Source organism: Pecten maximus, chromosome 10 (genome assembly GCF_902652985.1).
Source record: "Pecten maximus chromosome 10, xPecMax1.1, whole genome shotgun sequence".
NCBI classification, from domain to species: Eukaryota; Metazoa; Mollusca; class Bivalvia; order Pectinida; family Pectinidae; genus Pecten; species Pecten maximus.
In genome coordinates this window covers 28385029-28409030 of record NC_047024.1, presented here as the reverse complement: position 1 = coordinate 28409030, position 24002 = coordinate 28385029, and the positions used below count along the sequence as shown (strand labels likewise).

The 24002-nt window shown below is 38.4% G+C and overlaps 1 protein-coding gene and 1 long non-coding RNA gene across 2 annotated transcripts; one reads left to right on the top strand and one right to left on the bottom strand.

Annotated features, from left to right (window-relative positions):
- Positions 1 to 16: 16 nt before the first annotated feature.
- Positions 17 to 22876, top strand: LOC117336304 (probable maltase-glucoamylase 2). Its single transcript, XM_033896793.1, has 8 exons — positions 17 to 975; positions 14029 to 14202; positions 16062 to 16226; positions 17252 to 17410; positions 18029 to 18169; positions 18659 to 18801; positions 19906 to 19990; positions 20167 to 22876. The coding sequence occupies exons 1-8, from the start codon at positions 924 to 926 to the stop codon at positions 21324 to 21326; spliced, it is 2079 nt and encodes a 692-aa protein (XP_033752684.1). The 5' UTR covers positions 17 to 923; the 3' UTR covers positions 21327 to 22876.
- On the bottom strand, positions 9633 to 11674 carry LOC117336311. Its single transcript, XR_004534573.1, has 2 exons — positions 11496 to 11674; positions 9633 to 10359 (listed from the first exon to the last, which is right to left on the bottom strand). It is a non-coding gene; the product is annotated as an uncharacterized LOC117336311 (long non-coding RNA).
- Positions 22877 to 24002: the final 1126 nt, after the last annotated feature.

Genomic DNA, 24002 nt, shown 5'->3' with positions numbered 1-24002 from the left:
ACCATCACCAAACATGGTCTTCTTCAAATGAGGTGTGTCCCAATTCGTTGTTGTGAAGATCTGAGTACTTTTCAGACAGCGCCATTTTCAAGGTTCAAGTTGCACACAGGAATGGTCTACACTTCAGAGGAGTACCGAACCAAATCCTTCCTTGTCTTCTCGTGCAATATCGTGTATTCACGCGAGATTTATTTCCTATCATTTACACATTTGGGATGTATACCATAATTATATTTTGAAGAGGAAAAATCATAAAAAGTGAAATAGTACGAAACTATCGACGTCTAGTGAAACGCTAGCTCTACTGCCTGTGGATTTTGATATTTCTCATGTTCCTAAATGTACAGTTCTAAATAGGATGGTTTATCCACAAGCTTCTTTATGTGGTACTACCTAGTACAATAACTCATTCCTGGAACGATATCCGAGGTGTCACGTGATCTAGTAATTGTCAACTGCTTTATGATCAGTTCACACCGGGATAAATGTGTTTACAAGGAGTATCTGTTCTCAGAAAAATTAAACGGTATTTTGGCTGACGGAGCTAAATCGATGTCTTTTATTTTCAATTTGCACTTCATCAAATCCAGCGTATACGGAGAATTTGAGCAGTTTGTACTGTAGCAATCCCATATACGGGAAACCCCTCACAGATAATTGTTTTCTGTATCAATTTACTATTGGGAACTTAATATTCCCCCGAATTTCTGTATTTAAATTATCTATTAACTCGATTGATTGCCCAGAGTTTGTACGCATCAGTAATTGTTGTCATTAAAATCGGATAGAATTGTTCTCCTAATTGTGTTTGATAATCCTCGGATTTTACTGTGCACTCAGCCCCGCCGGGAACGACAGAGACGTGTCAAACTGACAATTAAAGTGTATATCTATCTTCTGTGACCGTCCGTGATTGTATTAAGATGAAGCTGGAGATATTGCTTTTGATGATGGCTGCCATGGGAGAAATTCTCTGTAAGTATCAGATAAATTATTCCTGATCAATCGTGAATTTCTTGACGCACATCGCATTCTGACACGCCGTTCATACTGTAAATGTCTTTTATTTTTTTGCTTTTGTGTTTATTTGTTTTATTTTTAAGTGTTCTTTTCTTAATGCAAACCTATTCAATTACTTTCAAACTCTTTAAAATCCCCTGTAACAAAAAAAAAAAAAAATTTCTATGTTAGATATCTAAAACAGTCCTTACTGTCTGCCTAATGTGTCGGAAGGTAGTTGATAAAAAAATGGAAGTCTATATTACAACTTTGAGTCACTATTGCAAGTTTGAGTCACTATTACAAGTTTGAATCACTATTACAAGTTTGAGTCACTATTACAAGTTTGAGTCACTATTACAAGAGTCACTATTACAAGTATTACAAGTTTGAGTCACTATTACAAGTTTGAGTCGTTTTTACAAGTTTGAGTCACTATTACAAGTTTGAGTCACTATTACAAGTTTGAGTAAGTTTGAGTCACTATTACAAGTTTGAGTCACTATTACAAGTATTACAAGTTTGAGTCACTATTACAAGTTTGAGTCGTTTTTACAAGTTTGAGTCACTATTGCAAGTTTGAGTCACTATTACAAGTTTGAGTCACTATTACGGGTTTGAGTCACTATTACAAGTTTGAGTCACTATTACGAGTTGAGTCAGTGCTATAACCATGAATCATTGTGGCTGTGAGACAGCGTTTTGAGTAAGTGTGGTGACTGTGACTTGGCGACTGTAACCTGATGACTGTAACCTGGTGACTGTGACCTGGTGACTGTGACCTGGTGACTGTGACCTGATTACTGTGACCTGGTGACTGTGACCTGGTGACTGTGACCTGATAACTGTGACCTGGTGACTGTGACCTGATTACTGTGACCTGGTGATTGTGACCTGGTGTTGTGACCTGATGTTGTGACCTGGTGACTGTGACCTGGTGACTGTAACCTGGTGACTGTGACCTGGTGACTGTGACCTGGTGACTGTGACCTGATTACTGTGACCTGGTGACTGTGACCTGGTGACTGTGACCTGATAACTGTGACCTGGTGACTGTGACCTGATTACTGTGACCTGGTGATTGTGACCTGGTGATTGTAACCTGGTGTTGTGACCTGGTGACTGTGACCTGGTGACTGTGACCTGATAACTGTGACCTGGTGACTGTGACCTGATTACTGTGACCTGTTGATTGTGACCTGGTGACTGTGTCCTGGTGACTGTGACCTGGTGACTGTGACCTGGTGACTGTGACCTGGTGTTGTGACCTGGTGTTGTGACAGAGTGTCAGTGATATAACTATGCGTCTCTTAAATATGAGTCAAAGTTGTAAATCTGAGTCAGTATTGTGACCTTGACCTGGTGTTGTGACTGCAATCAGTGATGTACATATGAGTCACTGAGATTTATTGATATAACTCTGAGTCAGTGTTGTGACTGTGAGGTAGTGATATAACTCTGAGTCAGTGTTGTGACTGTGAGTTAGTGATATAACTCTGAGTCAGTGGTGTGACCGTGAGGTAGTGATATAACTCTGAGTCAGTGTTGTGACTGAGGTAGTGATATAACTCTGAGTCAGTGTTGTGACTGTGAGGTAGTGATATAACTCTGAGTCAGTGTTGTGACTGTGAGGTAGTGATATAACTCTGAGTCAGTGTTGTGACTGAGGTAGTGATATAACTCTGAGTCAGTGTTGTGACTGTGAGGTAGTGATATAACTCTGAGTCAGTGTTGTGACTGTGAGTTAGTGATATAACTCTGAGTCAGTGTTGTGACTGTGAGGTAGTGATATAACTCTGAGTCAGTGTCGTGACTGTGAGGTAGTGATATAACTCTGAGTCAGTGTTGTGACCGTGAGGTAGTTATATAACTCTGAGTCAGTGTTGTGACCGTGAGGTAGTGATATAACTCTGAGTCAGTGTTGTGACTGTGAGGTAGTGATATAACTCTGAGTCAGTGTTGTGACTGTGAGGTAGTGATATAACTCTGAGTCAGTGTTGTGACTGTGAGTTAGTGATATAACTCTGAGTCAGTGTCGTGACTGTGAGTTAGTGATATAACTCTGAGTCAATGTGGTGACTGTGAGGTAGTGATATAACTCTGAGTCAGTGTGGTGACCGTGAGGTAGTGATATAACTCTGAGTCAGTGTTGTGACTGTGAGGTAGTGATATAACTCTGACTCAGTGTTGTGACTGTGAGGTAGTGATATAACTCTGAGTCAGTGTTGTGACTGTGAGGTAGTGATATAACTCTGAGTCAGTGTTGTGACTGTGAGGTAGTGATATAACTCTGAGTCAGTGTTGTGACTGTGGGTTAGTGATATAACTCTGAGTCAGTGTTGTGACTGTGAGGTAGTGATATAACTCTGAGTCAGTGTTGTGACTGTGAGTTAGTGATATAACTCTGAGTCAGTGTTGTGACTGTGAGGTAGTGATATAACTCTGAGTCAGTGTTGTGACTGTGAGGTAGTGATATAACTCTGAGTCAGTGTTGTGACTGTGAGTTAGTGATATTACTCTGAGTCAGTGTTGTGACTGTGAGTTAGTGATATAACTCTGAGTCAGTGTTGTGACTGTGAGTTAGTGATATAACTCTGAGTCAGTGTTGTGACTGTGAGGTAGTGATATAACTCTGAGTCAGTGTTGTGACTGTGAGGTAGTGATATAACTCTGAGTCAGTGTTGTGACTGTGAGGTAGTGATATAACTCTGAGTCAGTGTTGTGACAGTGAGGTAGTGATATAACTCTGAGTCAGTGTTGTGACTGTGAGGTAGTGATATAACTCTGAGTCAGTGTTGTGACTGAGGTAGAGATATAACTCTGAGTCAGTGTTGTGACTGTGAGGTAGTGATATAACTCTGAGTCAGTGTTGTGACTGTGAGGTGGTGATATAACTCTGAGTCAGTGTCGTGACTGTGAGTTAGTGATATAACTCTGAGTCAGTGTTGTGACTGTGAGGAAGTGATATAACTCTGAGTCAGTGTTGTGACTGTGAGTTAGTGATATTACTCTGAGTCAGTGTTGTGACTGTTAGTTAGTGATATAACTCTGAGTCAGTGTTGTGACTGTGAGTTAGTGATATAACTCTGAGTCAGTGTTGTGACTGAGGTAGTGATATAACTCTGAGTCAGTGTTGTGACTGTGAGTTAGTGATATAACTCTGAGTCAGTGTCGTGACTGTGAGGTAGTGATATAACTCTGAGTCAGTGTTGTGACTGTGAGGAAGTGATATAACTCTGAGTCAGTGTTGTGACTGTGAGGTAGTGATATAACTCTGAGTCAGTGTTGTGACTGTGAGGTAGTGATATAACTCTGAGTCAGTGTTGTGACTGTGAGGTAGTGATATAACTCTGAGTCAGTGTTGTGACTGTGAGTTAGAGATATAACTCTGAGTCAGTGTTGTGACTGTGAGGTAGTGATATAACTCTGAGTCAGTGTTGTGACTGTGAGGTAGTGATATAACTCCGAGTCAGTGTTGTGACTGTGAGGTAGTGATATAACACCGAGTCAGTGTTGTGACTGTGAGGTAGTGATATAACTCTGAGTCAGTGTTGTGACTGTGAGGTAGTGATATAACTCTGAGTCAGTGTGGTGACTGTGAGGTAGTGATATAACTCTGAGTCAGTGTTGTGACTGTGAGGTAGTGATATAACTCTGAGTCAGTGTTGTGACCGTGAGTTAGTGATATAACTCTGAGTCAGTGTTGTGACTGTGAGGTAGTGATATAACTCTGAGTCAGTGTGGTGACCGTGAGGTAGTGATATAACTCTGAGTCAGTGTTGTGACTGTGAGGTAGTGATATAACTCTGAGTCAGTGTTGTGACTGTGAGTTAGTGATATAACTCTGAGTCAGTGTCGGGACTGTGAGGTAGTGATATAACTCTGAGTCAGTGTTGTGACCGTGAGGTAGTGATATAACTCTGAGTCAGTGTTGTGACTGTGAGGTAGTGATATAACTCTGAGTCAGTGTTGTGACTGTGAGGTAGTGATATAACTCTGAGTCAGTGGTGTGACTGTGAGGTAGTGATATAACACTGAGTCAGTGTTGTGACTGTGAGGAAGTGATATAACTCTGAGTCAGTGTTGTGACTGTGAGGTAGTGATATAACTCTGAGTCAGTGTTGTGACTGTGAGGTAGTGATATAACTCGGAGTCAGTGTTGTGACTGTGAGGTAGTGATATAACTCTGAGTCAGTGTTGTGACTGTGAGGTAGTGATATAACTCTGAGTCAGTGTTGTGACTGTGAGGTAGTGATATAACTCTGAGTCAGTGTTGTGACTGTGAGGTAGTGATATAACTCTGAGTCAGTGTTGTGACTGTGAGGTAGTGATATAACTCTGAGTCAGTGTTGTGACTGTGAGGTAGTGATATAACTCCGAGTCAGTGTTGTGACCGTGAGGTAGTGATATAACTCTGAGTCAGTGTTGTGACTGTGAGTTAGTGATATAACTCTGAGTCAGTGCCGTGACTGTGAGGTAGTGATATAACTCTGAGTCAGTGTTGTGACTGTGAGGTGGTGATATAACTCTGAGTCAGTGTTGTGACTGTGAGGTGGTGATATAACTCTGAGTCAGTGTTGTGACTGTGAGGTAGTGATATAACTCTGAGTCAGTGTCGTGACTGTGAGGTAGTGATATAACACTGAGTCAGTGTTGTGACTGTGAGGTAGTGATATAACTCTGAGTCAGTGTTGTGACTGTGAGGTAGTGATATAACTCTGAGTCAGTGTGGTGACTGTGAGGTAGTGATATAACTCTGAGTCAGTGTTGTGACTGTGAGGTAGTGATATAACTCTGAGTCAGTGTTGTGACCGTGAGTTAGTGATATAACTCTGAGTCAGTGTTGTGACTGTGAGGTAGTGATATAACTCTGAGTCAGTGTGGTGACCGTGAGGTAGTGATATAACTCTGAGTCAGTGTTGTGACTGTGAGGTAGTGATATAACTCTGAGTCAGTGTTGTGACTGTGAGTTAGTGATATAACTCTGAGTCAGTGTCGGGACTGTGAGGTAGTGATATAACTCTGAGTCAGTGTTGTGACCGTGAGGTAGTGATATAACTCTGAGTCAGTGTTGTGACTGTGAGGTAGTGATATAACTCTGAGTCAGTGTTGTGACTGTGAGGTAGTGATATAACTCTGAGTCAGTGGTGTGACTGTGAGGTAGTGATATAACACTGAGTCAGTGTTGTGACTGTGAGGTAGTGATATAACTCGGAGTCAGTGTTGTGACTGTGAGGTAGTGATATAACTCGGAGTCAGTGTTGTGACTGTGAGTTAGTGATATAACTCTGAGTCAGTGTTGTGACTGTGAGGTAGTGATATAACTCTGAGTCAGTGTTGTGACTGTGAGGTAGTGATATAACTCTGAGTCAGTGTTGTGACTGTGAGGTAGTGATATAACTCTGAGTCAGTGTTGTGACTGTGAGGTAGTGATATAACTCTGAATCAGTGTTGTGACTGTGAGGTAGTGATATAACTCCGAGTCAGTGTTGTGACCGTGAGGTAGTGATATAACTCTGAGTCAGTGTTGTGACTGTGAGTTAGTGATATAACTCTGAGTCAGTGCCGTGACTGTGAGGTAGTGATATAACTCTGAGTCAGTGTTGTGACTGTGAGGTGGTGATATAACTCTGAGTCAGTGTTGTGACTGTGAGGTGGTGATATAACTCTGAGTCAGTGTTGTGACTGTGAGGTAGTGATATAACTCTGAGTCAGTGTCGTGACTGTGAGGTAGTGATATAACTCTGAGTCAGTGTTGTGACTGTGAGGTAGTGATATAACTCTGAGTCAGTGTTGTGACTGTGAGGTAGTGATATAACTCTGAGTCAGTGTTGTGACTGTGAGGTAGTGATATAACTCTGAGTCAGTGTTGTGACTGTGAGGTAGTGATATAACTCCGAGTCAGTGTTGTGACCGTGAGGTAGTGATATAACTCTGAGTCAGTGTTGTGACCGTGAGGTAGTGATATAACTATGAGTCAGTGTTGTGACTGTGAGGTAGTGATATAACTCTGAGTCAGTGTTGTGACTGTGAGGTAGTGATATAACTCTGAGTCAGTGTTGTGACTGTGAGGTAGTGATATAACTCTGAGTCAGTGTTGTGACTGTGAGGTAGTGATATAACTCTGAGTCAGTGTTGTGACTGTGAGGTAGTGATATAACTCTGAGTCAGTGTTGTGACTGTGAGGTAGTGATATAACTCTGAGTCAGTGTGGTGACCGTGAGGTAGTGATATAACTCTGAGTCAGTGTTGTGACTGTGAGGTAGTGATATAACTCTGAGTCAGTGTTGTGACTGTGAGTTAGTGATATAACTCTGAGTCAATGTAGTGACTGTGAGGTAGTGATATAACTCTGAGTCAGTGTTGTGACTGAGTTAGTGATATAACTCTGAGTCAGTGTCGTGACTGTGAGGTAGTGATATAACTCTGAGTCAGTGTTGTGACTGTGAGGTAGTGATATAACTCTGAGTCAGTGTTGTGACTGTGAGTTAGTGATATAACTCTGAGTCAGTGTTGTGACCGTGAGGTAGTGATATAACTCTGAGTCAGTGTTGTGACTGTGAGGTAGTGATATAACTCTGAGTCAGTGTTGTGACCGTGAGGTAGTGATATAACTCTGAGTCAGTGTTGTGACCGTGAGGTAGTGATATAACTCTGAGTCAGTGCCGTGACTGTGAGGTAGTGATATAACTCTGAGTCAGTGTTGTGACTGTGAGGTGGTGATATAACTCTGAGTCAGTGTTGTGACTGTGAGGTGGTGATATAACTCTGAGTCAGTGTTGTGACTGTGAGGTAGTGATATAACTCTGAGTCAGTGTTGTGACTGAGGTAGTGATATAACTCTGAGTCAGTGTTGTGACTGTGAGGTAGTGATATAACTCTGAGTCAGTGTTGTGACTGTGAGGTAGTGATATAACTCTGAGTCAGTGTTGTGACTGTGAGGTAGTGATATAACTCTGAGTCAGTGTTGTGACTGTGAGGTAGTGATATAACTCTGAGTCAGTGTTGTGACTGTGGGTTAGTGATATAACTCTGAGTCAGTGTTGTGACTGTGAGGTAGTGATATAACTCTGAGTCAGTGTTGTGACTGTGAGTTAGTGATATAACTCTGAGTCAGTGTTGTGACTGTGAGGTAGTGATATAACTCTGAGTCAGTGTTGTGACTGTGAGGTAGTGATATAACTCTTAGTCAGTGTTGTGACTGTGAGTTAGTGATATAACTCTGAGTCAGTGCCGTGACTGTGAGGTAGTGATATAACTCTGAGTCAGTGTTGTGACTGTGAGGTGGTGATATAACTCTGAGTCAGTGTTGTGACTGTGAGGTGGTGATATAACTCTGAGTCAGTGTTGTGACTGTGAGGTAGTGATATAACTCTGAGTCAGTGTCGTGACTGTGAGGTAGTGATATAACTCTGAGTCAGTGTTGTGACTGTGAGGTAGTGATATAACTCTGAGTCAGTGTTGTGACTGTGAGGTAGTGATATAACTCTGAGTCAGTGTTGTGACTGTGAGGTAGTGATATAACTCTGAGTCAGTGTTGTGACTGTGAGGTAGTGATATAACTCCGAGTCAGTGTTGTGACCGTGAGGTAGTGATATAACTCTGAGTCAGTGTTGTGACCGTGAGGTAGTGATATAACTATGAGTCAGTGTTGTGACCGTGAGGTAGTGATATAACTCTGAGTCAGTGTTGTGACTGTGAGGTAGTGATATAACTCTGAGTCAGTGTTGTGACTGTGAGGTAGTGATATAACTCTGAGTCAGTGTTGTGACTGTGAGGTAGTGATATAACTCTGAGTCAGTGTTGTGACTGTGAGGTAGTGATATAACTCTGAGTCAGTGTTGTGACTGTGAGGTAGTGATATAACTCTGAGTCAGTGTGGTGACCGTGAGGTAGTGATATAACTCTGAGTCAGTGTTGTGACTGTGAGGTAGTGATATAACTCTGAGTCAGTGTTGTGACCGTGAGGTAGTGATATAACTCTTAGAGTCAGTGTTGTGACTGTGAGGTAGTGATATAACTCTGAGTCAGTGTTGTGACCGTGAGTTAGTGATATAACTCTGAGTCAGTGTTGTGACTGTGAGGTAGTGATATAACTCTGAGTCAGTGTTGTGACTGTGAGGTAGTGATATAACTCTGAGTCAGTGTCGTGACTGTGAGGTAGTGATATAACTCTGAGTCAGTGTTGTGACTGTGAGGTAGTGATATAACTCTGAGTCAGTGTTGTGACTGTGAGGTGGTGATATAACTCTGAGTCAGTGTTGTGACCGCGAGGTAGTGATATAACTCTGAGTCAGTGTTGTGACTGTGAGGTAGTGATATAACTCTGAGTCAGTGTTGTGACTGTGAGTTGGTGATATAACTCTGAGTCAGTGTTGTGACTGTGAGGTAGTGATATAACTCTGAGTCAGTGTTGTGACTGTGAGGTAGTGATATAACTCTGAGTCAGTGTTGTGACTGTGAGATGGTGATATAACTCTTGAGTCAGTGTTGTGATTGTGAGGTAGTGATATAACTCTGAGTCAGTGTCGTGACTGTGTGGAAGTGATATAACTTTGAGTCAGTGTTATAACTGTGTGTCAGTGTAACCTAACCGAGACGGATTGCAACATATTTAACAAATGAAATAGACAAAGGGTTACAATATTTACATTTATTACAATTTACAAAGTGAATGTACAACTTTACAATATAATATACACTTGCACACATGATAGTCCCTCTCTCACTCTAAATGATGTTGTCTCACTCCAATATTATGATTCACTAATATATTCACAACACTGGTCGCTATACTACACAAATATGTTTACACCTAACATCCCTAAAGTTCATGAGCACTGGTGGTGACTGGCGCAGTAGATCCCACACATAAAATGTCAATATAACCCTCCTGGACCTCTTGGTGTATTCACGTTGTTGTCCCCACTGATATTCCATAGATGTCTGCGAAATCCAAATCACCTGTCAGCTATCAGGCACCGCATGGAGAGAGTTTCACCAAACAAATAGACACCAGCATGATGTACATATAGTACAGTCAAGTCGAACGTTCTCATGAAATGGTCGTAAATCAATCAATGAATGACCAGACAGTTAATATAGCCACAACACACAGCTGGGCCTCCATAATATTCAGATACATATGTCAGAGAATATCAGAACTCCTGCAACGACATAACAGTCATTGTAGTACCACACCGCCAGGCGTTATAAGAAGACGACCATGTGTCCATTTTGGTAAACAATCGTCTGCATACGGCTGTTCAGGGCCTCCATACATTCACCGTCAGCTCATAGATAATAGGTATGTATATAGCGTTGACAGGACATTGTCATGATATGGCCATTGGCATGGAGCTACAATATATAAATAACAATCCCGATAAGTCTGTACCCTAACAATATAATTAACGTTCATTCAATAGTTATTTTATACAAACATGGCAATACATAGGGACTTCAGTTATCGCTAGGTGGCGTGAAAAGGGAGGTAACTGTAATGTCTAAATTCGCCATGACAGTTGGTCCGAGCACATGTTATTTGAAGTATATTTGAAATAAGCCTTGATGCTTAGTGTCACAGTAAGGAAGGATGTCACCAGTTATCTATGACTTATAAGGTATTTTCTCGTTTCTCAGGTTAAGTGAAATACTTGTTCTTTCATCCGTAAAACGTATTGATCGCCAATATCCCGTACCTGAGAGTGGTATGTTCGTTTGAATTTTTTGTTTTTTTGAACAAGGAAAAATTTGTGGTCGATAAAATTCTATATGCTAAATGAAAGCTCATATATCAAGGTATTTTAAGTGAATTTTTCAAGCTTCTAAATGGCAGCGGAGAAAGGCGATTAATATTTTAATAAAATCACACTAACTGTTACCTCCCTTCGTGGTATAGCCTTTTCCAGAAAAATGTATTTACATAAACATTTTTGTTGTAAATTGGCGTGAAGTATTTATAACAAACAACTCATGATATACGAACATATTTGATCATATTATGCTGCCTCATGTACTGTATTGACCTTACTTTTAACACTTAAGTAACGATAAAAAACAGTTTTGAATTTATTTGTTCAGCACCAGAGAAACAGACTATACTGTAGGAGTTATTTCCCTTCCGTTACGAATACTCTATGAAAGCTTCTCGTTATATTTGAGTTATCCCCCTTGTTGATCGTGACCCAGTTAATAACACATTGATTAAATTGCAAATTGTAATTAATCTACAGTCAAACAATCCAAGAAAATATTTATTGTTGACTTTGGATGACTTTCTTTATCTATATAAGCAGTTTTCATAATTTTTTGTAATTTTTTAAATTTTTAACTGGAGTCCCTACAATACACATAACCGCTCTCTAAATATCACGTACGCGCACCTGTTAGCTCAGTGCTACCAATAGCTTGCCACGCACGAGCTTATACACATAAACACTCACGGTCGTTCATATATACGACAAATACCCTGAAATAAAAACATATCAACTTACCGTGGCTGAATTTCACGCTCCTTATGGCTTTCCCAATATATTCACATCTCTATCTGTCAATATGGCTGCCCGCTATGCTTACCTTCGTGTCCTCGCATGCGCAGTAACATACAAAAGTTACGCGCGAGAAATCGGCGCGTAATTTAAAAGGTTACAAATATCATACTTACACAATACATATATTTACATCCCGAACCGGTATGTGACAGTCAGTATTGTGACTGTGTGTCAGTATTGTGACTGTGCGTCAGTATTGTGACTGTGTGTCAGTATTGTGTCTGTGTGTCAGTATTGTGTCTGCGTGTCAGTATTGTGACTGTGTGTCAGTGTTGTGTCTGTGTGTCAGTATTGTGACTGTGCGTCAGTATTGTAACTGTGTGTCAGTATTGTGTCTGTGTGTCTGTTGTGTCTGTGAGTCAGTGTTGTGTCTGTGTGTCAGTGTTGTGACTGTGTGTCAGTGTTGTGTCTGTGTGTCAGTATTGTATCTGTGTGTCAGTGTTGTGACTGTGTGTCAGTATTGTGGCTGTGTGTCAGTGTTGTGTCTGTGTGTCAGTATTGTGACTGTATGTCAGTATTGTGACTGTGTGTCAGTATTGTGTCTGTGTGTCAGAATTGTGTCTGTGTGTCAGTATTGTGTCTGTGTATCAGTGTTGTGTCTGTGGGTCAGTATTGTGACTCCGTGTCAGTGTTGTGTCTGTGTGTCAGTGTTGTGTCTGTGTGTCAGTATTGTGACTCCGTGTCAGTGTTGTGACTGTGTGTCAGTGTTGTGACTGTTTGTCAGTATTGTGTCTGTGTGTCAGTATTGTGACTGTGTGTCAGTATTGTGTCTGTGTGTCAGTGTTGTGACTGTGTGTCAGTATTGTGTCTGTGTGTCAGTGTTGTGTCTGTGTGTCAGTATTGTGTCTGTGTGTCAGTGTTGTGACTGTGTGTCAGTATTGTGTCTGTGTGTCAGTATTGTGTCTGTGTGTCAGTATTGTGTCTGTGTGTCAGTGTTGTGTCTGTGTGTCAGTATTGTAACTGTGTGTCAGTGTTGTGTCTGTGGGTCAGTATTGTGACTGTTTGTCAGTGGTGTGACTGTTTGTCAGTATTGTGACTGTTTGTCAGTGTTGTGACTGTTTGTCATTGTCGTAACTGTGTGTCAGTGTTTTGAGTCAGTGTTATAATTTCAAGTGTCGTACTATGAGTCAGTGTTATGACTGTGAGTCAGTTTTACGACTGTAAGTCAGTATTGTAAGTATGACGCGGTGTTATGACTCAATTTAGTGTTTGTGATGAGGCGCACAAGGATTGATTATTATATTATTCTGGCTACGACTCGGATTGTTTGTTTATTTAGGCTTTGACTGAGGTTTCTGGATACCAATACATGTTTTAGACGAGACTCGTCATTGAGACTGTTTCTCAAAATGTTCTATTGTATCAATTTTGATTCTGACTCAAATTTGTATGGGAGTAATTGCCAGGAGCAAGTGTATGCTAGTATTGTCACTCGAGGTTTAGGTTCAATTCGGAGTTGTGACTCAGAATTGTCTTTTGACTTTTAAAGAATAATGGGTTATGATTCAGATTTGTTTATATGTACATTTTTGTATTTGCTCTGTTAATGGCAATGATCAAGCCTACTTGCTGTAACTCAAAATTGTTGCTGTGTACAGTAACGCTGGTTTTTAATCACCCATGAGTCCACCCCCACACCAAACTACCACTCGAAATGCGACCACACACTCATGTAGGTTAGATTTGGGATACAATATACATACATGTAAGCCTTTCAGTATAATATCTGCTGCGTTATAACTAGTACTCGGAGTTTCCTACGTATGGTACTTGTTTGCTATGAGCTGAATTTCTGATTAGAACCATATTTCCGTTTCCGGTCTATATGACATACACATCTAGTCTGATATCATTCACATTACGGGGTTTCTCCTGAGGAAACATGTGCACTAAATGTAATGAGCTCCAGTTGCAACTATTGTACATTATTGAGATAGTTGAATATTATTAAGATGATTGAATGCTAGACGGATGGTTGAATGATAGACAGATAGTTGAATGCTAAAGAGATGGTTGAATATGTGCGGTTCAATGTTACATTCAATGCGTAATTGGACATGTCCCTAAATGAACATAGCACTACAAATTGTTAGCATATTTACCTAGACGGTACCAAAACCTAATGTCTGTGGGGTGATGATGGCGTGTAGAGGAAGGAATCCATCAACGTATTCTGTAAAAGGCTCCTGTAAACACCACAACTGATACAGGAAGCTTGTGATTAAGTTCGCTGGGAGATAAACTGGCAATACTCACAAATTCAGTATTCTGTGTTTTATATTAAAAATAATCGATCTGTCCTCATAATCTGCAATCTAATTAACACTCTTTGTAATTGATAAAAGGTTCTTTTTTTTCTTCTTTTTTCGTTTTTCTTCTTTATTATTTATTTTTAACTGTTGTGCTTTGAGGCATTCTAAAACATTTGGTTTGGCCTTAACTATGTTTCAAAATGTGATGTTGCCTCTATTTTCAGATGTGACGTCACAGGAATGTTCTGCTTTTGGACGAGTGAAGTATGGACGAGTGAAGTACCGCAGTCGACGTAAGATTGCCCGCTTCCGGTGTAGGCGAAAGTTTACACTACTTGGTGCCAAGCTGTCGATCTGTTTAAAAGGAATTTGGAACCACCCAGCACCAGTTTGTATAGGTAGTCCAGTGTACACGTGTCTATAAAATATAAAGAAACGTTTATTAATGATAAATATTCTTTTGTACCTCGCCTTTCTAAGAAACGTTTATCAAAGATAGACGGATTTTGCCCGGACTGCTTCTCGTTTAAAATGTTGGTGTCCATAGCTCGTAGGTCCTATATCAATTTTATTCAACCCTGGCCATGTGGTGTAAGTTAAAATATCACAGATTACATGTATTACATGAAAAATCAGGTGTGTTAAGAAATGTTAATATGGAAACATAATTGTTGTTTCTTATTGGTCAAAATTGGGATACACGGTACTTATGGAACGCCAAATTAACATATATTCAATTAATTGAACCTATCTTCAAATAATTGAAGATAGGTTCATTCAATTAAAGATAAGTTTAATTCAATTAGAGATAGGTTCCATTCAATTAGAGATAGGTTCAATTCAATTAGAGATACATTTTTTTTGTAGGTTCAATTCAATTAGAGATAGGTTCAAATCAATTAGAGATAGGTTCAATTCAATTGAAGATAGGTACAATTCTATTAAAGATAGGTTTAATAAGACTAATTGAACCTATCTTCAATTGATTACAACCTATCTCTAATTGAATTGACCCATCTTAAGTTACGAACAAATAGGGAAAAAAGGACCGCTGCCCTTGTTCTTCCGATAATTTCGGGCGTTTCTATCTGTCTATCCTGCATATGGCGGATCAACTACAGACTGTCGTGGGTCCGGCGATCCTGGCGATCGATTCGCAGGTAGAGATATCCATGATGAATGAAATATACGATAAAGTTAATTAAAACGGTTATAAATTTTTCCACATTGTACAATTTTGACACAATGGATCTATGAAGTTTCAGGTTGGTAGGCTTTTGTATCTCCCTGTACGAGTTTTCTAAGGGGGAGACATCGTTATTCTCATTTTGGCGCCAATGAATTAAAGATAGGTTCAATTGAATTAAAGATAGGTCCAATTCAATTGAAGATAGTTTTAATCTAATTGAGGATACGTTGTATTTGAAGATAGGTTTAATTCAATTAGAGATAGGTTCATTTAACTTAGATATAGGTTTAATTCAATTAGAGATAGGTTCAATTCAATTAGAGATATGTTCAATCTACCTATCTTCATTTGAATTGAACCTATCTTCAATTGAATTGAACCTATCTTCAATTGAATTGAACCTATCTTCAATTAATTGAACCTATCTTCAAATAATTGAAGATATGTTCAATTAATTGAATATATGTTAATTTCGCGTTCCATAGATAATGTCCTACTAAGCTGAATATTCTGTTTTGCAAAACTTTGTTTTTCATTCGGTTGCCATGGTAACAGAAACCCGTTTGACAAAAGCCATTTACTAGAGTGACCTCGCTTGGATTTAATCTGAGACCGAGAAAGGTTAACAGTTATCTAACATCATTGCATCGGACACATTTTCTCACCACACACATCGATTATTACATGCAAATATGATAAACTGTGGTGAAATATGTCTCGCATAAGTCATTTCGCTATTTCGTTCTCTCGCTGAAATTAATTTTTGGTAAATATCACTTATATTTATTTTTTTATTTTTACATACACGAAGCAGTCAACCGTACCTACACATGAATAAATAAATCAGCTTCGTCAAGTGCTTTCTTTCTTACTAATATATCAAGATAAAAATAAATGTCAATTCCACAAAATTACACTATTGAGAGTGTATACTTGTAACAGACATTTTAACGACAAGTTTGTGAACCATAAGGTTTTTTGTATATCTTTGTAAACGAATGCCAAGGAGTCATATATTTGTTTGGTTCCAGAATGTATCAATTTATGGAAAGGTATCTCTTTTTATAGCACCCGGATGTGACATACCAGATCCAACGCCACATTTGATAATGACGACATCTAAAAACGACGCATTGCTGACGCTGGAGTGTCAACAAGGATATGGTTTACAGGGTCCGGACTCTTTGTACTGCGACGGTAAAAAGTGGAGCGATTCTTTATCTACGTGTAATTGTGAGTAAACAAGTAACAAATATTATACAACTATTAACTCGTTAAGGTGAATATGGAGATTTATCAACCCAAAGAATGAAATATTAACCGAAATAGAGGTTATTATAATAATCTAAGGAGGGATACATATTTCCCAATGCTTAAGCCAAACTTATTTTATAATCACGAACGGTGTTATAATGGCACACCGTTCTTTTCATCATCTCTTTAGAGAAATGTCCGAAATGTGTATATTACATTTTTCACATCACCTTATAATAATGACGTCATCGACAATAGTCTGGCTTTATAAAAGTGTTATTAGCCGCACGCTGGGCCAGCATCACAAGCTATTAAGCCTCAGTACAAGTGTACTTGCATGTATTGTAAACATTATTAACTGTTTTATTTACGCCTGTTGTGAAGTGATCAACTAATTAATTAATGTCAAATAACGTCACATATCTTCATATCATATCGCTTTACTTAAACTTTGGTTTTAATTAAGGATTAACTTGAATATATATTTATGATATAGAGATATAACACAAAACTGAGTATTCACTTAATAAACCACTATGGGGTTTAAGATGAGAAACACTCATGTTTTGTTTAATAGCTCAGTAACATGAAATCAATTATTTAAGTAAATATTTCTTATTCAATTTACCATACACAATCCATGTGGAAATTTACATTTATTGATGTACTCTTTTTTTTTCTTAAAAAGTAATACTCCGCTGTATCAGCCAATCAGAAGCGATGTTACAAACGACGTCGTCATTTTTCTTTAGCTATTGCCTGATAACATAACTTTCAAAGCCCGTCATGCAAAATTAGAGAAAAAAATCGCTTCACTTTATTTCATGAAAGATTGTTAATTATTGTTTATGCTAGCAATAAATCTCAAAATAAGGTTTTATTGGGAATATCATTCATAAAATACAGGTGAGAACAAATGTTTGTAAACAGTTATTTCGTCACTACCGGGAAGTAGATAAAGTATTCCCGAGTCTTGATTCCCATACAATGTCGTTGTGTTACAGATATAGAACCGGACCTTTCCTGTAATTTTGAGGAAAGCACACTTTGTGGATGGACACAATACCATGGTGACAATTTCGACTGGACAGTCAACAGTGGTCGCACCTCTACAGACAGGACTGGACCAGACAATGACCATACGTTTGGCTCTACCAGTGAAGGTAAGTACAGGTATAGATACGGACAACTGTACATACATAATATACGTACAACATGTACTATAGTACGGAAAAACTGGACATTCGACGGAACAGAAAGTAAGTCGACGGTCAGTATGGATGAAATGGACAATTCATTTTGCATGTACATGTATGTACAGATAGAGCTGACTCCAATTCCACTAATAAACACAAATTTAAAAAATCTCACAGGAAAGTATTACGGATTTAAGAAAAGTCTGTATCTGTGTCCAGTAATGCTTTCCTTTAGAAAAATCAGTTAAGTTTGGGCCTGGATAGTCGACAGTAAGTAAAGATATAGACTTGAATTAATCCTGGCAATAACGCGGATCTTTATTAAGGACCTTGGTATGTCCATCCAATCGTCGTATTTCGGTTGCTGCTATACTATTTAAGAATACAGACTGATGGGTACAACATAACGGCCATAATGATATCTTCACTGAAGGGTCCAGCTATAGTTTGTTAACTGTAATAATTGTCCTCGTTGATATTAGTAGGAATTTGCAGACTTTGATTCACTGAATGTATCGCGAAAAATCATATGAACACACATGGAATTGGTGACATAATTTTTAACTTGCGATGTCTTTATTTCAGGTCATTATCTATATATAGAATCGTCTTCACCGCGTTCTTTGGGTCACAAGGCTACAATATTATCACCTCCCTATAAAGACCTTCCGAATGGAACTTGCTTCGAATTTTACTACCACATGAAAGGCGCTACCACTCCGAACGGTAAGTTGTATCTTCCTTCTAAAGCCCGGTCTGAAAGGTGAATAAACAGTAAGCTGTTTCTTTCTTGTTTAACCCGGTCGAAACGGTTAGGTGTGTTTTTATTCTTTAACCTTGTTTAAACGATAAGGTGTCTCACTGTCTCTTCTTATGGCCAGTCTATCTTTTTAAACGGTAAGCTGTCTCTGTCTTCTAAAGCCTGGTCTGAACGGTATAAGATGTCTCTTTATTCTTAAAGCTCGGTCAAGACTGTTAGCTGAACAGTAAGCTTTCTCTTTCTTGTTTAATCCGAACGCAGATATTTTTAAAAGGGGTTACCTCATTACAATTATTTGCATGTATCTGTTGTATTAGGTGTATTATTATAGGTACATACCTTAATTTTTTTTCAACTGTGATAATGATTTATGACGTACAAGTAAAACGCCAATTGATGAAACTGTTGCTATATCTTATATGCATACAGTGATTAATCAACCTTTGTTCCCACAGGGGTCGGTAGTTTGCTTGTATACGTCAGACGAGGCAACGAAGACATAAATGAGCTTGTCCCATCTTTCAATGAGTCCGGTCATCAAGGCGAAGTATGGTTGCGAGGCAGTTTCGAAATTGGTGACGTCATTTCTACAATACAAGTAAGATCTATTCCTATAGATCACGTAGTTCTGGTAAACTGTCTGGACCGAGTAACATCAATACAATTTTGATAGGGGGATTAGATTTAAACTATAATACTGGATCGAGTTACAGCTATATAATTTTAATAGATGGCACTAGATTTAAACTATGATACTCGATCGAGTCATAATAATTCAATTATGATAGGGGGGATTTAATTTAAAACGACAAAAAACTCTGAATATTTTCTGAATGCGTCATCTCTAATTCCCACATTTGTTTGTATAAACAAAAGCTGAATAGTACGTAATGTTCTCCTGAATCATTATTCGAATGACACTTGAAAAACAGAAGAAACAAGCAAAGGGATATTCGGATTTATATAAAACAACATCTGCCGAGGCTGAGGATCGTTCTTTAATACGCAATTTCCGAGTTTTGACTTTCACTTTTTACAGGAGTTATACGATCTCTTTGTGACCTTTATATAAGCCTTAAGTTACCTTTATATAATTATTATATGATCTTTTTAAAATCCTTGTGTGACCTTTTTATAACCCCTGTGTGACCTTTATATAATCCTTGTGTGACCTTTTCAAAATCCTTGTGTGACCTTTATATAACCCTTGTGTGACCTTTATATAACCCTTGAGTGACCTTTATATAACCCTTGTGTGACCTTTATATAACCCTTGTGTGACCTTTATATAATCCTTGTGTGTACATATGTATATAATCAATGTGTGACCTTTTTATAACCCCTGTGTGACCTTTATATAATCCATGTGTGACCTTTATTATAATCCTTGTGTGACCTTTATATAACCCTTGTGTGACCTTTATATAACCCTTGTGTGACCTTTATATAACCCTTGTGTGACCTTTATATAATCCTTGTGTGACCTTTATACAATCCTTGTGTGTACAAATGTATATAATCAATGTGTGACCTTTTTATAACCCTTGTGTGACCTTTATATAATCCATGTGTGACCTTTATATAACCCTTGTGTGTTCTGTATGTATTTTTGCGTGAACTTTATACAATCCGTGTGTGATCCTTGTATGACATTTCAATATCGTGTCACATTAATATCCTTCTGTGTAACCTTTATTTACAGATTGTGATAACTGGTATTCGGGGTACGAGCTATGTCGGGGACATTGCCATTGATGACGTCAGATTATACAATTGTTCAGACTATGGTAAGTGGTCATCGAAAAAGAATACGGTTAGTTCCTTTTGAGAGCAGGTTTAAACACGATTAATGAATTTGCTAAAGTGGTTAGTGTTATGTTACATTCCTTTCATGTCTTTTTTTAGTAACATCTTAATCACTTTAATAATAAAAGTATTTTTTATTCCGTTCTTATTTTTTAAGCTACTGACGTTACAACTGAAAATGCGCCTGATACGACCCTACAATGGACTACACGTGCACCGGAAGTGACATCAATATCTGACCTAATTACTCCTAAAGACGTCACGACAATAAACACAGACGTCACATCCGATGATAGCCACGTGACTACTTCATCTGACATAGATATGTCTACTTCCGCTTCTGGTTCGTACTCAACTGGTATGTCAACCAGCCCGCCTAAAGTTGTTGATATGACAACAGAAGAAACTACGACGGAAATGACACCACAGCCAACATCAACAAGATTGATTACAGGGCCGACAACAAAAGATGTGACAATGGAGAAAACAACAGTGTCTAGTACACCATGGACAACACCGGCTCCTTCAACAACCATCAAACAGCCAACAGCGGGGACTACAAAACGGACAACTTCTCAAACATCAACGACAACTACTCTACCTACAACAACTAGGCCGTCAACGACAACAAGAAGATCGACAACGACAATACCTACAACTACAAAACGAACAACGATAACTACAACTCCCAAACCGACGACAACAAAAGCGACAACTCCCAAACCGACGACAACAAAAGCGACAACTCCCAAACCGACGACAACAAAAGCGACAACTCCCAAACCGACGACAACAAAAGCGACAACTCCCAAACCGACGACAACAAAAGCAACAACTTCAAAACCAACGACAACGAAAGCAACAACTCAAAAGCCGACGACAACGAAAGCGACAACACAATCAACAAGTACATCAAATCAACGTAAGAGTACAACATCATCATCACAAATAACAACAAAAGCAACAACAACACTACGCAGCTCAGAAACAACAAAGCAAGCTTCAACTAAAACCACTTCGAATTCGGCCGGAACAATTACGACCACATATTTTGACAATTCTATACCGGAAGTCACAAGGAGACCACAAGACAATAATGAAACCGATATTCCAAACGTGATTCAGGTTGGTAAAAGTACCGGCCAATCAAAGGGTCCAGTCAAGCCCTTGATGATTGGCATTGGAGTGGGCGTGGCTATCGGTCTAGCTATCGTCTTGGTGATAGTGTTTCTGTATATGAAGAAACATCGACAGAAACATGACGACATGGAAGACGAGATGGCCCCTATTGCCAGAAATGCCTACAGTGAATGGTAACGAGTGACAGAGTTTAAGATTTGTCGGACATCGAACATGACAAGGACTTCCGAAAACTTCCCTCCTCTATCACATAACATCAGGGCTCATTGAGACGTCGTACACGCACATTGATCAACTGTTCGAGAGCCTGGATTACCACGTTTTTGGCATACTATCATTGACTATAATTGTTTAACCTTCACATTGAACGCTAAATGTGACGTCATCATCTTGTTGACAAAGTCATTCAAATGCCATACAACAATAACGCAAAATCTACATTTTGTGAATTTTGTACGAATTCGTCCTTTACATTTTTGTACTTTTTTTCTCTACACTCCAGCTGGGAAAAACACAACGACAGACTGTAACAGATACAGCCGTGGCGTAAAAAGCTTAATGGAGCTTGAAACAATTACAAAACTTTTAATGGATTATCAGTGTCACGCTAATACACACAAATTGTACACGGACTTCCCGTATTTCTGTGACCTGCGTGGAATGAACCACCTTTCCTCTTCCCTACACCGCTCGTGGAATCAATTGTTGTGCGAAAGTCACTTTAAAACTATATTTTCGCACAGATTTAATAACAGCGAATATTATACACGGTTTGATTATTTTTACAGAGTGTACTAATCAAGTTATTGTGAATTTCATTAATTAATGAATGTGGCATATTGTCGCGTCCGATTTACCCGGTATATTGAATTAATCAAACTCATAAAAAAACCGGGTCGTTTGTTTATGATAGTAAAAAAACTTATGTATATATATGACCCGATGTAAATGTTTGCTTACAAATATCGAAATGTACTTAAGTAATGTATCCTATGTCATTATTATCCATAAATCTGAATATGTATTTACAGTGTATATAAATATATATAGTCAAGGGTTGAACAAGGTACCATAGAGTCAATCGATCACTGTATAGGACCGGTCATTATGGATACTGTGTCTGAGATTCTGGCGTCCCAGTTTGTTTTCTAACAACCGTAGTCATTTTGAGGTAGAGTCTCTTTGTAGTAGTTAGTGGCTACATCACTGAACAGCATGCGGTAGACCATTCGCATGTCTATCCCACGAACAGGGCGACCCGTGATCTCAGCTAAACAAAAAAATGCAAATTATTTTGTCTAAATTTGATTTGCAAAAAAAAGAAGAAAAAAAAGCAAAAAAAAAAAAGCATGCATTTAAGAGTTACAGAGGCCCTAAAATGTACACATGTGTCCACATCATAATCACTGCAATGACGAAATAAATCTAGGATTTTGTCCCTGGCGAAATGAAATGAGTCTCAATGCTAAAAGAATTGATGCACATGTTCTTGAGCATTCCTGTTGATTTCATATTGAATGCTTGATGGAACAGCAGGTGATAAAACTCTTGTAACTAAATATATATGCATTAGATCCTAAGTCAGGGAACTAATGTATCTAAGTTCCGCTTGGCAGACCAGTTAATGTTTTTGAACGGTTAGAATTAGCTTCTATAGTTTCTATACGGTTATTTAATTTATCTACTTTTTATGAGAAAAAATCATTTAAAAAGGGAGAACAAAGCATCAAAAAAAATCTGACACAACAATTAATCCTTGTCTTTCCTTGAACAAAATTTATCCACGTTTTGTCTGCTCAGATTGAAATTGATTTATCAGGTTTATTGTTTTCTGAATCTGTCAGAAAATTTACAGGAGTTATTTCCCTTATATCCAATTCTGCACAGAAGATAAGTCCCGTGGATTTTGGATATGTAATATGCCACAGTGTAATATTGTACATGTACATATATAATAATGTATAGATCTGTTTATCAAATATCTATTGTTATTACTTATAGCAACCTCTCACCAATGTTTGCTGTATGTAAAGGAAGGCATGATATCACATATATTTTCAAAACCAGTATACCTTGCTTTACAGAAAATAATCCCTGCGCTTTAGGTTTAGTTGAATATTTTATTGGTATTTTTTTTATACATAATAAACAATTCAATTGTACTAAAAAGTGATTGCTTTGTTTGTTTCTTAAAATTTCAATTGTACAACATGTAAAAACCTGCTATCTCAAAATTTTGAAAGTCTAACAGAAACTACCTCGTGTGAATTTTTCCCGTCGGAAGACTCTCGGGCCTTTCAGTCAACAAGTTGAGATTAATTTTTGTTATTTTAAAATGCGGATATCCCTGTCCTGTTAGCCAAACCCAGTACATGTTAAGAAACCTTGGTTTGATATGTCATACGGAACAGATACAAGTGTGTTGTAACTAGACTAAATGTAAACCTTTTTAGTTTGAAAAACAACAAAATAAATTAAAAAAAATATAATAATAAAAGGATTGAATAAATATTTTACATAAGTGTGCGATATACCAGCATTGATAACGCGCGTTATTCACATTTTATATAATAGATCTACAAAAATTATTTAAAAAAAGTTACATTGATAAATTTGTTTTTCAATCCGGTAGCACGAATTTTGGACGAAAGGCAGTTAATGTATTATATCCGACTGTATACAATATTGAATCAAAATCGTTGTTTGACTCTTTTTCTCCATCTTCGTGCAACAGGAGACTTCGTGAGAAACAAACATTGACACGGCGTTAGTCTGCTGGTGGACGACGCCTAAACAAATAAATATTATATTGTAAATATACCTAAATACATATTAATATCTAAAACATACCTA